Source organism: Balaenoptera ricei, chromosome 20 (assembly GCF_028023285.1).
Source record: "Balaenoptera ricei isolate mBalRic1 chromosome 20, mBalRic1.hap2, whole genome shotgun sequence".
Taxonomy (NCBI): Eukaryota; Metazoa; Chordata; class Mammalia; order Artiodactyla; family Balaenopteridae; genus Balaenoptera; species Balaenoptera ricei.
This window is the reverse complement of record NC_082658.1, coordinates 20,333,239-20,349,762: the sequence shown is the minus strand read 5'-3', so window position 1 is coordinate 20,349,762 and position 16,524 is coordinate 20,333,239. Positions and strand designations below refer to the sequence as shown.

Sequence of the window (16,524 nt, the reverse complement as noted above, 5' to 3'; positions counted from 1 at the left end):
TTATCTGAGTTGCACAACTCCCGTCTCTGCCTGGTCATTGTCAGGAGGGGTGGTGGGGAGAAAACGGAGGAAGCATCTCTTTGGAGCTCTCATAGCACCTGGCTATGGCATCCGGGACTGGGAGAAAGGACCTGGGGGCAGATCAGGCTCAGGTCCCAAGATTGCTTTCGCCATCGCAGAAGATAGACGTGTGTAACAGGTCATTTGTGGTGTCTCCTGGGGCATGGAGGAACATGCGTTCATTTACTCACTGCTCCATTTACTTATTCATTCAACAGATATTATTGAGTAACTTTTGTAAGCCAGGCACTGTGCTAGGTGAGGGATTCTTCACATTTTGGTCTTTAGGGATTCCTCTGAGTATATATTGAAAACTGTAGATCTCTTCCCACCCCTAATAAGCATACACACATTTGCGTATAATTCATGAGATTCACGGGTCCTCTAAAGCTCATCAGTTGAGGTCCATGAACCCAGTAAGAACTCATGTTTTACTGAGAGTTTTGTCTCCCTCCATTCCACCTGCCCTTGCCTCCACTGCTGGGTCTGAATCCTGCCTGCTCTTAGTTGACATAGAGCAAGTTGATTAGCATTGCCAAGCCTCAGTTTCCACATCTGTAAGGCGGGCACAATGACAGTACCTACCCCGGGAGTTTTTTGTGAGGATTTGCATGTCAGGCCTCTACCGCAGTGCCTGGCACAGTGCAGGCTCAGGGCACGGCTGTGTGTGTGATACTGTGTGAGCTACCTATTGTCCATGGTGACTCTCGTCCATAATGAGAGTTTTTTTAGAGGCTTGGGAACAGACTGACTGGTTTCTAACCCTGGCTTTGTTCTTCTTTTAAATTTTTAAAATATCTTTGCTGGAGTATAATTGCTTTACAATGTTGTGTTAGTTTCTGCTGTACAACAAAGTGAATCAGCTATACGTATACATATATCCCCATATCCCCTCCCTCTTAAGCCTCCCTCCCACCCTCCCTATCCCACCCCTCTAGGTGGTCACAAAACATCGAGCTGATCTCTCTGTGCTATGCGGCTGCTTCCCACTAGCCATCCATTTTACATTTGGTAGTGTATATATGTCAATGCTACTCTCTCACTTCGTCCCAGCTTCCCCCACCCCCCCCCCCCCATCTTCAAGTCTGCTCTCTACATCTGTGTCTTTATTCCTGCCCTGCCTGGCTCTGTTCTGAATCAGCTCCATGACCTTGGAGAGTCTCAGTTTCCCCATTTATTCAGTAAGCATGGTGAACTCCGCTTCTTGGAGTTCATATGGGAATCCAGTGAGTGAAGGCACATCAAGAGCCAGGGCTGTAGGAGCCTCTTCTGGTGGGGAGTGTCTTTTCCTCTCTTTGGGGGGCTGGAAAAAGAGGAGGAAGGGGAGGACGTCACCTGAATGAGGTGGGGAGGGCTCACCGCCCCATGCTAGGAAAGAGTTGACTAGTAACTGTGTCACTTTCTACAGCTCATTCATTTAACCACATGAATGAAGCTTTGAGGGGGGAGTCAAGGGCGGGACTAGGGTTAAAGAAAAGACTTAGTCTTTGAAGGCAAGGGGACTAAAAGCCTGGGCTGGAATCAGACCTCTTGAGTTGGAGTCACAGCTCCTACACTGACTAGCCTGGAAGAATCTGGGCAAGATCCTCTTTTGCAAAACAGGCAACGAAAACCCTCACTGCATAAGGCCGTGGAGGATCAAATGATCTCATGTAGGAATGGGTTTAGCATTGTAGGTGGCACACAGCTGGTGCTCTGTAAATGGAAGTGTAAGAGTGTGAGTTATTAGGAAAAGGAATGAAGTAATGTTGGTTTCTTTGACCTCATTTTCACCTCAGGAAAGGAGGCCTGAAACTCTGGGATGTCTTTTTACCTGAGTTTTGGCTCTAAAAAGGGTTTATCTGGGGTGATCTCTGGGTGAGGGTGGGCCATTCTGGAGGTGAGTGACAGAGTTTTGGAGGAATGAGGGGACAGTTCAGGGAGGCGGGAGGTTTGAAAGATCTTCCTCGGAGACTGGGAAGGGATGGTTTTATGGCCCTAAAAGTGATGGGACCCTGGTGGGGAGGCGCTGCGTGATATTCCTAGGGATGCTGGACCCTGGGGACCAGTGTTCTCAGCTGGGCAATGAGCTCAAGTGGCATGGAGTCTGGGGAAGTGGTCCACATTCGGGAGGCCACATGGGCCCGGGCAGAGAGCAAAACGTATCCTTAGGCACCAATGAGGACTGCATTAAGAATCCCCAGGACTGCATTAAGAATCCCCCAGGACTGCATTAAGAATCCCCAGGACTGCATTAAGAATCCCCCAGGACTGCATTAAGAATCCCCAGACATCACTCTGCCTTGGAGGTGGTGCCGGATTAAAGTTTCCACCCCCAAAGGAGATCTGCTTTAGAGGAATACAGAAATGTGAGATTTCTTAGACCTGGCTGTGGTGGGGTGAGCTTCCCCTCCTTGTGAGTAGCTGCTTGACGGTGAAGGTGTAGCTGGGGGCCGCCTGGCAGGGGGCAGGCTCAGAAGTGGGAGGGGAGGAAGTCAAGTAGTGCGCTTTGAGGTGGTCCCACCCTGTATGCGGGGCCCTAGAGGGAAGGAGCAGACAGGCAAGCGTCTACGGGTCCCACACGGAGCCCATTGGCTCACCACCCTACCCCACAGGGAGAGTGAAGCCAACACTTTGTGTCCAGCTGCTGACCAGGGCTCTCGTCCACAGGCCCTGGCGCCACAAGTATCCACCCAATAAAAGAAAGACCTGGGCTTCCCTGGTGGCGCAGTGGTTGAGAGTCTGCCTGCCGATGCAGGGGACACGGGTTCGAGCCCTGGTCTGGGAAGATCCCACGTGCCGCGGAGCAACTGGGCCCGTGAGCCACAACTACTGAGCCTGCGCGTCTGGAGCCTGTGCTCCGCAACAGGAGGGGCCGCGATAACGAGAGGCCCGCGCACCGCGATGAAGAGTGGCCCCCACTTGCCGCAACTAGAGAAAGCCCTCGCACAGAAGCGAAGACCCAACACAGCCATAAATAATAACTAAATAACTAAATAAATAAACCCCCCCCCAAAAAAAAGTAAAAAAAAAAAGAAAGACCTGGGCCATTCCCTCTGACGAAGGCAAGACCGCCTACCCCCTCGCCACCCCAGATCTAGATGATAGGAAACTAGGAGAGTGACTTGATAGCACAGTCTAGCGCAGGCGGCAGGAGCTGCCTCTCAGAGTCCTGGGGCCGGTCACGGGGCCCCTCTGGCTCCACTTCCCCCGAAGTGATTAGGGAAGATGACCCTCTCTCCACCCTCAGAACACAGCACAGAAGGGCAGTGCTGAGAGGGCTGCAGAGATGGCTCCGCCAACCTCCTCCTCTCCGGGCCCTGCTCCGGGTCCTACGGACAGAAAGTGGCTAAGCCCAGCCCCGCTTCCTGCTCTGTTCTGTAGTCTCTCGGGATGAAGCTGAGAGCCCAACAGGACCGAGATGAATTTCTCCTAGCTGACTCCAAGGTTTTTGTTTCATGGGATAGTGCCCCTTTTGATATTCTGGGGTCTCCTTTAGTTTGAGGGGGGCTCCCTTTTATTGTGAAAAGACCTCAAACATGTCCAGGGGCTTTTACAGGCAACAAGTGGTCTATCTCCCTATGGTTCTCTGATCAGGTGAAGGGCACGTCCTCACGGCAGCAGGTGATCTGGTTTGGATAATGTAGACAGCTAGTCCCATGGGCTGGTGTTGGACGAGGCAGCCCCAAGGAGGCCTGAAGCCCAGGAGGATGGCGGTCCCGACGTCCTGACCTGACCCTCGCTGAGATCGGATGCTGCCATAAAGGGGACAAGGGGGCGCTAGGGACTTCCAGGGCAACGTCCGGACTCAGGCTGACACAAGACAGGCACCAGCTCCGAGAGCTGCCCTTTGCCAGGCCAGCACTTTCCTGATGGGGTTCCCAGTGCAGTACTAGCAGCTGTAGGGCAGGCCTGGGCAAGAAAGTTTTTTTTCCTTTTTCTGATGAACTTTGGGGTGACGGCATAGGAGAGAGGGTGAAAAGAGACACAGAGAGATGGAGAGAAATAGACGTGCATATAGACAGAGAGAGAGAAAGAGAGAGAGAGAGGAGTCAGAGAAAAAGAGACAGAAACAGAATCAGAGAAAGACAAGAGTGAAGGCCCTGGGCTAGGAAAAGGTAGTGAGGCTCATTCATTCATTCATCCATTCATTCATTCATTCATATGTATTTATTAAATCTTACTCTTCTAGGTGTGGAGAAACCTAAGGATGAATTGAGACAGACTGAACAAGGAAAGAGACAAAGTGAGGAGGCTGGTGGTGGAGAGAGGGAGCCCCAGGCCTTGTGCCCATCTTAGCTCCCACTCACTGCAGGACAAACCTGCTCCACTTCCTTATTTAGCTCTGTGACTGTGGCCAAGATACCTACCCTCTCTGAGCCTCAGTTTGCTCACTTGTAAAACGATTGCAAAATTAGTAGCTACCTCATAAAATGACTCTGAAGATTAAATACGACAGGGCAGGCAAAGCAACAGGATTCTTACCTGGAGGCCTGGAGGGTCTCTGATGGAAGAAACCATGATCCTCCAAGCTTTGTGTGCCCTTCTAAGCCCCACTTAGCACAGGTGAATGGGAGCTCAACAGATTAGGAGGATGGACTTATTATCGAGAGGGCTGAGAGCTGAAGTTGTCCACAGTCCAAGGGGAAGTTGGGGGCACACACTGCCATTGACAGTCAGAAAAATGTCTTGCTGTGTACCAAATCCACACCCACAGATTTACAACATTAGCTCTTTTGAGCCTCACAGCAACCTGGTGAGGTCAGAACTGTTTTTCACCACCCAAATCCTTTGCTTGACAACTCACTGCCCTTTGGCCATATTGGCCTTCTGTTCTGTGACCGTATTGCTCCTCCGCACCTCAGGACATTTGCACATGCTCTGTCTCGCCACCCCCCGCTGCACAGCCCAGGATGCTCTTCTACTGGCTCACTCGTACTCACCCTTCACTCAAGGGTCTCTTTCTCACGGCGACACTCCCTGATCTTCCTGACCGGGCCACACCCTCATTATGTGTCTCCCATTCTCCTACGGACAGCAGCACTCAGCCCAGTTTTGAATTACATATTTATTCTTGAGAGTCTGTTTTGTCCCATAGCTGCCCAGGAAGGCAGGGGCTCTGACTGACTTCATCACCTCGTCCGCGGCACCCAGTACAATGCCTGGCACATGGTAGGTGCTCAGGAAAGGATGGATCCAAACTTACAGTGAGGAAATTGAGGTCCGGAGAGGGGAAGCAACTCTCCCCAAGTAAGCGGAAGAACCTGGCTTTAGACTCAGACCTGTTCTGCTCCAAAGCCAGTGCCCCAAACTCCTCTGCTAGGCGAGTCCTCGCAGACACAAGGCTGGGGTGTTCCAGGCTCAGGGGAGAAGCCTTCTGAGGGCCTACCGCATCCCCCCTGCCCCTGCCCCTGCCCGTTGGTCTTGGAGGAGGGGAAGTCTGGCTGGGTGGGGTGGTGGCAGGCGCCTAACATGTGAATAAAGACTCAGCCTTGACAGAAGGTGCAGGCCCCTTGGCCCTGCTTAGGTGGCTAATGGAGGGGCAGGCCTACCCACCACGGCTGCCTTCCCTCCCCCAGCAGCCAGCTACATGATGACTCAGGGCCCTCCCTGGGCCCCTCCTGGGCTCAGTGACAGACAGCAAGTCGGGGGGAGCAAGTGGGAGGTGTGAGAAGCTGGCTACAGGCAAGCAGCGGGGTCCCTGTGGCCGGGGGAAGGCTGTCATTGTCCCCTAAGTCCCCATAGCCTCCGTCCTTTGGGGACACCTTGTAGGTGGAGCTGTGTGGTTCCCTCTCCGTCCTTTGTCTGCTGGAGTCCTTGAAGCCCCTTCTCTCTGTGTGCTGCTCTGCAATCCAAGGGCACGGCCGGCACGGCGGATGCTGGCTGCACCGGGGTGCCGGCTGCAGCCTTGCCCATGGGGCTGCAGAGGCAGCTGACTCTGCCTGGGTCTCAGGCGCCAGGGTGTCCCGAGCTGCGTGTGTGCCGTTCCTCACTCACGCCCTGGAGGTTTCCCATGGCGGGTGTTGGAGGTGGGCTCAGAGGGCAGCCCCTGAGCCCCGAGAGGGGAGAGGAGTGAGCCGTATCACGTGGCCTAGAAGAAATTGCTTGCTCAGGCCAGGGCTCTGCCAGCCTCCCTCATCCCTGACCCTACCATGCCCAGTCGGGTTCCCTGGGCCAGACAGAGAGCTCGGGAGAAGGGAGAGGACGGCCCCCAGGTCTGACAGGAGTAGGACCTCATTTCTGCGCCATAGGAGCTGTGAGCACTGAAAGCTCCTTTTTGTATTGGAGGCAGGGCCAGATGTGGAGAGGACAGATGTGGGGAGCAGGGCGGCACATGGGGAGTAGTGGGCACTCATCGAGAGGCCCCTCCAGGTAAGACCTCACACGCACTGTCTTTATGGCCCCTGACAACTCTGCACGAAGCAGCGTCTCATGGGGCAACTGAGGCCAAGGCCCCAGGGGTAGGGACAGTGGGGCTGGGAGGCGGCTCCTTCTCTCTCCAGCGCACTGCTCTCCCGAGCCCCAGTGGGGAGGCCCAGCTGGTGAGAGCAGAGGCAGCCTTGGGAAGAAGCAGCAGGCACTGGAGCAGATGTGCAGGGATGGGTCAGAAGTGGGAGGAAGGCCCCGGCCCTCTTAGCTCTCAAAGAAGGGAGGGGAGCTGGCAGTGGTCAGGGTTCCCTCCATGAGGGCAGAGAATCAGCCAGAGAAGTCCAAAATTCAGGGGACAGTCAGGTGTAACGAGCAACCCGGAGCAAATAAACTGTCAAGTCCTCATCTCGCTGGCCCTGGGAAGGGGGTGTGGGGAGAGGGCCGGCTGTGCAGTGGTTCCCACGGGCAGTCAGCCTTCCAGGGCAGCTGCGATGGAATTCTCAGGACTGGGGCCTGCTGCTCTGAGCTGAATGAGAGATAGGACAAGCCTGGAGGGTGGGAAGTCGAGGAGGTGGCTGGAGGTAGGGATTGGTGGGCTTGGGACCAGGGCTGGAAATAGGCCATTTCTCACGAGAGCCAGCAGGGAACCTCTGGTCAGTCAGGCGGGTCTTGACTACCCTGATACGGACAGGCCTGCATTCTTAGGGTCCCCCAACATGAATGCATTTGCAGGGAGTATACAAGCAGGGTCCCAGAGGTGCTGTTTTTTTTTTTTTTTTTAATAAATTTATTTATTTTATTTATTTATTTTTGGCTGTGTTGGGTCTTCGTTGCTGCGCGCAGGCTTTCAGTAAAGGATGCAGAGCCCGGGGCTGCTTGGGGCAGCCCGGCCCCCTCCTGGATCTCAGACCTCCTTTGGAGTCTGTCTGGGGGAGACGGGGGCAGACAGCGGGCACACCCAGGCGTGCCACCATCACGGAGGGTATCAGTAGGCAGCCTCGGGAACTGCTCTGCATCGTGGCTCCAGAGCTGGCGGCACTCCTGCAGCTGCTTTCAGCCACAAGCTGCGGGCAGTGTCGTGAGTTGCAGACAGCTCTCATCGTCCTGCTGCAGCCGGGTCGGGGAGGCACGAGGTCCTCCTTTAGCCGCTTCAGCTCCTCTGGGGCTGGTGGAGGAGGGGGCCGATTCAGCTCTACCAGTAGCTATGGTGTGGGGAGCTCTGGGGCCTGTGGGAGGGGAGGTGGCGGCCGTTCTGGCTCCGGTTATGGCAGAGGATCTGGGCGTGGTTTTAGTGTTGGGAGTTTTGGTGGAGGTTCCAGGGGCTGCGGCGGGGAGGCTTTGGCGGTGGTGCTGAAGGCGGAGATGGGGGCATGAACTTAATAGCCGGCTGGCCTCCTACTTGGATAAGGTGCAGACACTAGAGGAGGCCAATGCCGACCTTTAGAGTAAGATCTGGGAGTGGTACAAAAGGCAGGGGCCCAGGACCGTCCAAAAGGATTACTCTTGTTATCATGACCCCATCCGGGATCTCAAGAACCACGTAGGCCCGGGAAACTCGGATCTCTGTCTCCCAGTCTCTCTCTCTCACACACATGTACACACACGCTCACACACTCACTCACATGCTTTATCTCCCCCCAAAAGGCAAGATGCTGGACTCTAAGCTTAGACAGTAGCTGGAGAATCCAACTCTTGGAAACTTTAACTTAAAAAAATTTTTTCTTTTAAATTGAAGTATAGTTCTTTACAGTGTTGTGTTAATTACTGTTGTAAAACAAAGTGATTTAGTTATACATACATATGTACATTCTTTTTAGAAATATTCTTTTCCATTATGGTTTCTCACAGGATATTGAATATAGTTTGTGCTCTACAGTAGGACCTTGTTGTTTATCCATTCTATATGTAAAAGCTGACATCTGCTCACCCCAGCCTCCCACTCCATCCCTCCCCCAACCCCCTTCCCCTTGGCAACCACCAGTCTGTTTTCCACGTCCGTGAGTCTGTTTCTGTTTCATAGATAGGGTCATTTGTGTCATATTTTAGATTCCATGGAAACTTTAACTTTTATCAGAAACAACTCTTGGCCTGGCCTAGGTGGGGAATGCAGAGGCAGCGTGGAGGGAACGTAGCAATGGGGCAACCCGGTCCTGAGTCTGACACCAATTCACTATGTGATGTTGGGAAGCCCGATGCCCTGTCTGGGCCTATTCTCCTATCCTTTTAATGCAGAGGATGGGAAGACTAGATTTCAGGTCCCTGTTGGTTTAAAATTTCTGTAATCTTATGAAAAAAAAAAACAAACGAGAGTGCTGTGGTCCAAAACAGGTGGATCGTATGCCTTAGGAGAGGGGAGCATCTGTGCCTGTCTCTCCTCTTAACCCCTAAGAGTTCAAAGCTTTCTAGTTAGGAAAATTAGAAATCCTGTCTCTCACTTCCTACTTCTCCTGGGCTCCTATAAGGACCTGTCTTGATTTTTCCAGTTTGGCTGGATCCAGATACACATGGTAGCTGTTCAAGTGATGGAGAGGATCGAGAACTCTGGGGGTAGACATCATCTATCCACCCATCCATCCATTCAGCCATCCATCCATCCACATGTCCATCTATCCACTCAACTTAGAGACTGAGTACCCTCAGTGTTGCTCTGGGCAGACATAGTGATGTCCCAGACATGGTCTCTGCCCTTGAGGAGCTCATAGTCTAACTAAGTCACAGTTTCTACCTGTTTCCCTTGCCTTCACAGCTTCTGATGAACAGCCTCTGGATATCTTGTTTCTTCTACCCCAAACCTCTTCCATCTGTTTATTCATGTGTGGCCGTAGCCATCTTTCAGGGACCAATTCAATTGCCACCTCCTTCCTGAAGTCTTTCTTGATTTCCTGTAGCCATAAGTCAACTCTCCTTTCCTTGAACTCTTCTAGGATATTCTGGACTCTGTAGTCGACTGTGGCCTCCTTGAGGGGCAGTATCTCATTGATCTCTAAACACCACAGTGTGCTTTGTAGTAGATCTTCAAATATTTGTTGAATGAATGAATGAAGGCCACACTGAACATCCCTGCTGAAGCCTGAGGGATCTGTGCCATGTACCAGCTGTTGGAAGCTCCTCCTGCCTCTTGGGCATTTTCCTGGATGGGATCCTCACCTCCTATGGCTTTGCCTGGCCTCTTGCTCTCCCAGAAGTGGGTCATAGCAGGGGTGCATGGGTTCCATGCCATTTCCTCTTTTTTAGATTGTGTACATCACAGTGGACAACAAGAAGATTCTCCTGGACATCGACAACAGTCGCATGACCCTGAATGACTTCAGGATGAAGTGAGTCCTGCTCCCTCTCCTGTCATCCATCCTTCCTCCAGCCCCTAGTGCTCTGGAGGTCCCTGTAGGGGCTGGTACCCCCTTGCTCATGCCCTACCCCTGGTTGGTCTGCAGGTTTGAGATGGAGCAGAGCCTGCGGCAAGTGGTGGAGGCTGACATAAATGGCCTGCGGAAGGTGCTGGATGATCTGACCATGCAGAAGTCTGACCTGGAGATGCAGTATGAGTCTCTGTGGGAGGAGCTGGTGGCCCTCAAGAAGAATCATGAGGATGTAGGGTCCTGGCTACTGACCACTCGTTGGGGAGAGGGAGGAACAGAAGTGCAGAGACAACTGGGGGTTGGGGGGAGCTCTGGACCATTGCCTGGGAGACACCCTCTCCCTCACACTCGAGGAGGACAGGCCCAGCCTACAGTGGTGGTCGGGCTTTGACTTCACAACTGTGTCCCATCCCATTTTTGCACCCCAGGGGGAGGAGAAGGAGAGGGCTGAAAGGTGATGGAGAGGATCCCAGCCCCCTGACTTCATATCCCCTTCTTCCCTGGCAGGCGATGCACCAGCTGTGTGGGCAGGGCACCGGGGATGTCAGTGTGGAGATGAACGCTACTCCTGGCAGAGATCTCGCCAAGATCCTCAGTGACATGTGCAGGAGTATGAGCAGCTCAGTGCTAAGACCTGAAGGGACATTGAGCAGCAATACGAGACTCAGGTAAGCAGCCTGGGACACCAGTTCAACCTTTTCTCCCTCTGTCCACGTATCCTTCTCTTCCTCCACCCACCCCTCCATCTCTGAGCCCAGCTGGGCTTCTCAGTCATCCTTCTGCAAATGAATTCACTGCCCACAGGTGTAATTATCGAGTAGCTTCCCAGTGCCAGGTTTCATGTGGAGTGCTGATGTCTCAGAGACGAGCCACACAAGATCGCTGCCCTCGAGAAGCTGCTCAGTGTTTATTACATGTGTGAACAAAGGCGGAGGATGAACAGCTTACGTTAGGCTGTGTGCTGCCAGACTCTAGTAGAGGTACCCAGGTGCCCCTCACACTGCACTGAGCTCCTTGATGACTCCCTTCTTGCTGGATCTCCAGCACCTGGCGTAGAGGTGGGCACAGGAGGGCACGATCTGTAGTGTGCATGCGTGCGTGTGTGTGTGCGTGCATGTGTTTGGGCGGCACTTTGAAATAAGGTTAAAAAGTGGTTTAGGGACAAAGTATGAAGAGCCTTGAAGCCTTGCTGAGAGGGAATGTTGAGTTGAGAGAAATTGACAACCCTGCCTGGCTGGAGGGACCCAGAACTCAAGACGACTTGTCTTCGGCTTTGGCTCAGTCTTGGTCCTGGAGGCGAAGGTGCTGACGAGTGGGGAAGAACCTTCTTCATTCAATGAGCTGCCCAATGAGCTTTTGTTGTTTGCAGATGAGCCAGACTGAGCAGGGGGTGACACGTTGTGGCCAGGAGGTGACAAGTTGTGGCCAGGAGGTGACAGAGTCCAACAAAAATGAGGTGACCAAGCTTCGACACAGTGTCCAGGAGTTGGAGTTTGAGCTGCAGTCTCAGCTCGGCATGGGTGGTGGCCCTGCTCTGGACCCTCTGCCCGGGTGGGGCACAGGAGGCTGGGCACGATCCCCAGGGGCAGGAAGGGGAGCAGCTATGAGGTAGCAGCCCTCTCAGTGCCTCCTCCTGCTGCCTAGAAATTGGCCCTGGAGAAATCCTTGGGAGACACAAAGAACCGCTACTGTGGCCAGCTGCAGCAGATCCAGGAGCAGATCAGCTGGAGGCCCAGCTTGCTGAGATCTGGGCAGAGACTGAGTGTCAGAATCAGGAATACATCAGTACCAAGATGTGGCTGGAGCACGAAACCAAGTTCTACCGCAGCCTCCTTGAGGGTGGCCAGGAGGACTTGTAGGTGCCCCAGGGCTCTGTGGAACCCCTAAGAAGTCCTAGGCCCCTGATGCTACTTCTGTTCTTCTAGATAGAGGCGGCTGGGAAAGTTCCTGTAACACAAGAGTCTGATGGATCGAGGATTTCTTCATCCCATGGGGGGAACCTCGGGGCCTTTGCGCTTTGAAGAAGGGCTTCCTGTTCCAGGGAGGGGAAAGCTCTCCCCTCCCAGCTGTGGTGCTAGCCCAGCCTCTGCCTTCTGCCTTGAGGAAAGGAAGACTTAGGAGGACTCACATTTGGGTCTTCTCTCCAGGTTCATCCTTGTATACATATGTGGAGGTCACTCATTTTATCTCTGTGTTTTCTTTTTTTTTTTTTAAAGAGCTCCTGACTTATTTATTTATTTATTTATTTATTTTTAATTTTTTTTGGCTGTGTTGGGTCTTCGTTTCTGTGCGAGGGCTTTCTCTAGTTGCGGCGAGCGGGGGCCACTCTTCATCGCGGCGCGTGGGCCTCTCACTGTCGCAGCCCCTCTTGTTGCGGGGCACAGGCTCCAGACGCACAGGCTCAGTAGCTGTGGCTCACGGGCCTAGTTGCTCCGCGGCATGTGGGATCTTCCCAGAGCAGGGCTCGAACCCGTGTCCCCTGCATTGGCAGGCAGACTCTCAACCACTGCGCCACCAGGGAAGCCCCCATCTGTGTTTTCTTTACTTCTCAGTGAATCTCATGGAGCTGGACAAATTGGCTTTGGAGGTGGCAAAAGAAGTGGATCTCAAGGTGGAGGTGGAGGCAGTTACGGAAGAAGAGCCAGGGTGGAAAAGGAGGCAGCTGTGGAGGAGGAAGTGGATCCAGGGGTGGAAGTGGAGGCAGCTGTGGTGGAGGAAGTAGCTCTGGAGGAGGACGTGGAAGGACATCCCAGCCCCCGTCCTATTCCTCAGTACTGGTGGCTGTGATACACAAGGTAAGGGACAACTCTAGGTTCTGGGGTGGGGGAGGAACAGGGGTTACCTGTCAAGGTACCACCCCTTTGTGAATATCCTTGAGCCTCTCTAGAGAGAGAAAAGATATTCTAAACAGAGCTAGATTTTAGGGAGGTCTCTGGTGAGTGCCATAGACTTGTCCTTGTTTCTGAATTGATCACTATTTTTGACAGAGCCTTAGGTAAGGCTAGGACACACGTGGCTTAAGTCTCAAAAGCATAGGAGATGAGTTGGAAATGGTGTATTAGCTTGTCTATTTCTCCCCACACCCTACAAGGTGGGTATTGTTATTATCCCCATTTTAGAGATAAGGAAAAAGAGGTTCAGAGAAGATAAGTAACTGACTTGAGGTCATACAAATCATAAATGAGAGATCAGCTCTGTGGGGCCCCATAGCCAGTACTTTTAATCATCATGAGGATGGGGACACCTGGGTCAGCCATGGTTCAGGCAGAAAAGAGGCTCAGGGGTTTTAGTCAGTGGTTGGCTTGGACAAGCCAGTTTTATGATGAAACTGCCAAAAGGAGCATATATTAAAAATAAAGTCTAAATGCAAGAAAGAGTCACACAGGTGAAGTGGTCTCTAGGTCAGAGAAAGTTTCCCTTGTGCATGTTGAATCTTGTAAAATAAAAATTTACTATGAAGTTGTAGCGAAAGGCTGGGTAACATGATTGGGAATGTTTGGCTCAGAGAAGCCTTGAGGTGCCTTGGAGCTGGGCTTCTCTAGAGAGTCTGGTGTGGTTTTGTGTGTCGGGTGGCACTGCAGAGCCATGGATGTGCATCTATGGGCAGAGGCTGAGGCCATCTTTGCCTCAACATGCAAGGGATTTACTAACAAAAACTGTTGCATGGAGGAGGGGGCTGCCTCATGAGCCTCCATCCTCAGATATGGGAGAGCATCTGCCAGCTGCTGCAGGAGATCTTCAGGAATTGGATGGGGGCCACTAGGACCCGAGGGTCCTTCCATCTCAGGATTCTCCAGCTCTTTGAGCTCTAGCCTCCTTGCTCCCAGTTGCCCATCTTCCTCCAAGTCCTGGTCTCTCTGTCTCTTGCTCTAAGTCCTCTCTTTTCACTCTCACCTCCCTTCTGTCTCTCCATAGGCTACCAGCTGCGATACGAGAGCCCCTGTAAACTTTCCCAGCCCCGCCCCAGCTGGGAAAGCATCCCCCAGACAGGCAGACCCTGCTCATTGCATTGTGACACTGGGAATATCTAGCAACAAGCCTCCAGGCCCATTTGGAACTGGGTTGACTGGGCATGTCGTTCCTCTGGCTGCCCATTGGCTCCCTCCTCCGGGACAGTTGGGGATATATAAATGATATAAATGATAACTCTCGTCCACAAATATATTGAGGGAAGGCAACGAAGAGGATTTGAAAGCAAGGCAGAATTGCAGGAAACATATTTCAGGAGGTAGATTCGAATCGCCTTTAAAGCACAGGAAAAGCGGCAAAACCTCGACAATGATGCCCTTGGCCAAAAAGGGCGTATGCGTTTTTTCCTGAATATATTTCCTCTCTCCCTCTCTGTGGTCTGGGGGTGACCCACTCCCTGTCTTATCTCGACTTCCCAATAAAGCTTTCTTACTGCAAATCAAACTTGGGACTTTGACCCATTTGTTCTTTGGGATTGAGAAGGGGCAGAAAGGAGGTGAAGGGAAAATCAAGTGAATCCACTCTAAGAGTGTTGGTTAGCTTTTCTATCAGTTAACTTTTGCTTGTAACAAAGCAACCCACAATTTAGTGGCTTAAAATCACAACCATTTATCTAGCTTGTGCTTTTGCAGTTGACAGTTTGGACTGGGCAGTTCTGTTTTCCTTTAAGCATCTGTGGTCAACTCCGAGTCAGATGCATAGCTTTGCATCAGGGGTTTGGTTGCATACTGGTTAGGGGTGAAAGGGCCACATGACTCTCATCCTCCAGCCAGCTGGCTCAAGCAAGTCTGGATAATGAACAGAAGTGTGTAAGGTCTCTTACCTACAGAGGGAAACAAGACAAAAATGATGTGGGTTTTGCTTTGGAAGATTTCACAGATGGTGAAACGTATAGGCACAAATAAAGTGCTCCAAGGCAAAGTGAGGAACATTCTCACAAGACAGCAGCTGACAATGTTCTCCAAGGATTCTGACTAGAGACAGATTCAGACAGAGCCCTCAGCCTATGTTCCAGATGCTACAGCTGTGTATCAAACCTCCCCAAAGCTTAGAGGCTTAAAAGAACAATGTTGATTTGGGGGCTTGGTGGGAACAGCCCACTTCTGCTCCACTTGGTGTCACCGTGGCTCATAGGTTGGGGGCTGGAGTCATCTGAAGCCTTGCTTGCTCACATGTTGGGCCCCTGGGCTGGAAACACTCAAACCTGGGGGTGGCCCTGCGGGGGCTACTTGGCGTCTCTGTATGAAGACTCTCAGTGTGATCCCTCCAGCAGGGCAGCCTCAGGGTAGCCAGACTTCTTACATGCTGACGCAGGGCTCCCAAGACATATGTTCTAAGCAAGAAAGAACCGGGAAGAAGCTGTTTTTCTTCATTGCCTAGATTTGGAAGTCATGCAGTGTCACTTCTGCTGTACTCACAGGCTTGCCTAGATTCAAGGGGAGGAAGCATAGACCTTGCAGTAGGCAGAATTCTAAGATAATCCCAGTTATTCAATCAAAGACAGACTTAGGTGCTGCTGTGAAGGGATTTTGGAGAATTAATTAAGGTCTCTACTGTGTTGGCCTTAAGATAGGGAGGTTATCCGGTGGGCCTGACATAATCACGTAAGCTCTTTAAAAGCAGATAGCTTTCTCTGGTTGGTTGCAGAAGAGGAAGTCAGAGATTTGAAGCATAAAAAGATTTCAATATTCCATTGCTGGCTTGAAGATGGAAGGGGGCATGAGGCAAGGAATGTGGCTGGCCTCTAAGAGCTGAGAGCCACTAAGGAAACGGGGACCTGAGCCCTTCAGCTGCAAAGAACTGAGTTTTTCCAAGGACGAGAAAGAGTTTGGAAGTAGATTTTCTCCCAGAGTCTCCAGATGAGAACTCGACCTGGCCAACACCTTGGTTTCAGCCTGGTGATACCCTGTAAAGAGAATCCGGTCACACTTGCAGAACTGCGAGCTAATAAATGGGTGCTCTTTGAAGCTGCTACATTTGCTGTAATTTGCTTGGCAGAAATAGAAAACAAAGACCCCATCTCAAGATGGAGGAGTGGCAATGTCACATTGAAGGACAACATGTGGAATGAGATATATTGATCTTTGGAAAACATAATTTGCCACAGACTCTCTGAATCATTGGGGGAGGGATTATGTAAGGGTAAACTTAGGACATTAAGCAAACATGGAAGCTCAGGAAAACCCAAGATCCTGGGATTTATGGAGGTGGAAGCTGTATGGTGTCTCTGGGTCCAAGATGGCTCTAGCAAGATGCCTGAGCATCGAGAGTTTGTGATCCATTCTCTAGTGCTTTGCCCTTAATGTGCAACTGGTGACAATCTTCTCTGGTTCTCTTCCTGCTACCAGCTCTCTTCCTCTCCTATCTTCTCTCTATCTCTATTTGGGGAATGCTCCATCTTGAGTCTGAGACTCCCCAAGAACTGGTTTTCCCAACTTCCCTTGCTGCTAGGGCATGGCCATGTGGCATAGCTCTGCCAATCAGGTGCTCCTACACAAGACTTTGATTTGTATGTGAAGGAAGCGCTGAGTGGAATCTAATATGGCAGGAACAGGGCTGGGGCAGAGACAGGGAGTTTATTAAGGTTACAGTAGCGGTGGTTCTGCAGGGATATGCAGTGCCCAACATCAATGGTTCGAGCTGCAATGCCTGTGGCCAGCAGTGACAGCAGTGGTGTCTTCCTGGAGCAATCATTTAGTGTGATTTGGGCAATGGCTTCTGTTTGCATAACCCCCAAGTCTGATTCTCTGAAAATGCTGGAAAAGATGTACTGCTTTCTCTGTAGGTGAAA

General features: G+C 51.9%; 1 protein-coding gene across 1 annotated transcript; it reads left to right on the top strand.

Annotated features, from left to right (window-relative positions):
- Nucleotides 1-6,373: 6,373 nt before the first annotated feature.
- KRT9 (keratin 9) lies at nt 6,374-13,576 on the top strand. The gene is given in 14 exon segments (XM_059908457.1): nt 6,374-6,411; nt 7,317-7,735; nt 7,738-7,776; nt 7,779-7,948; nt 9,643-9,725; nt 9,840-9,996; nt 10,272-10,365; nt 10,368-10,432; nt 11,134-11,281; nt 11,407-11,484; nt 11,487-11,619; nt 12,317-12,399; nt 12,402-12,559; nt 13,466-13,576. Coding segments are annotated over 14 exon segments (1,776 nt in total).
- Nucleotides 13,577-16,524: the final 2,948 nt, after the last annotated feature.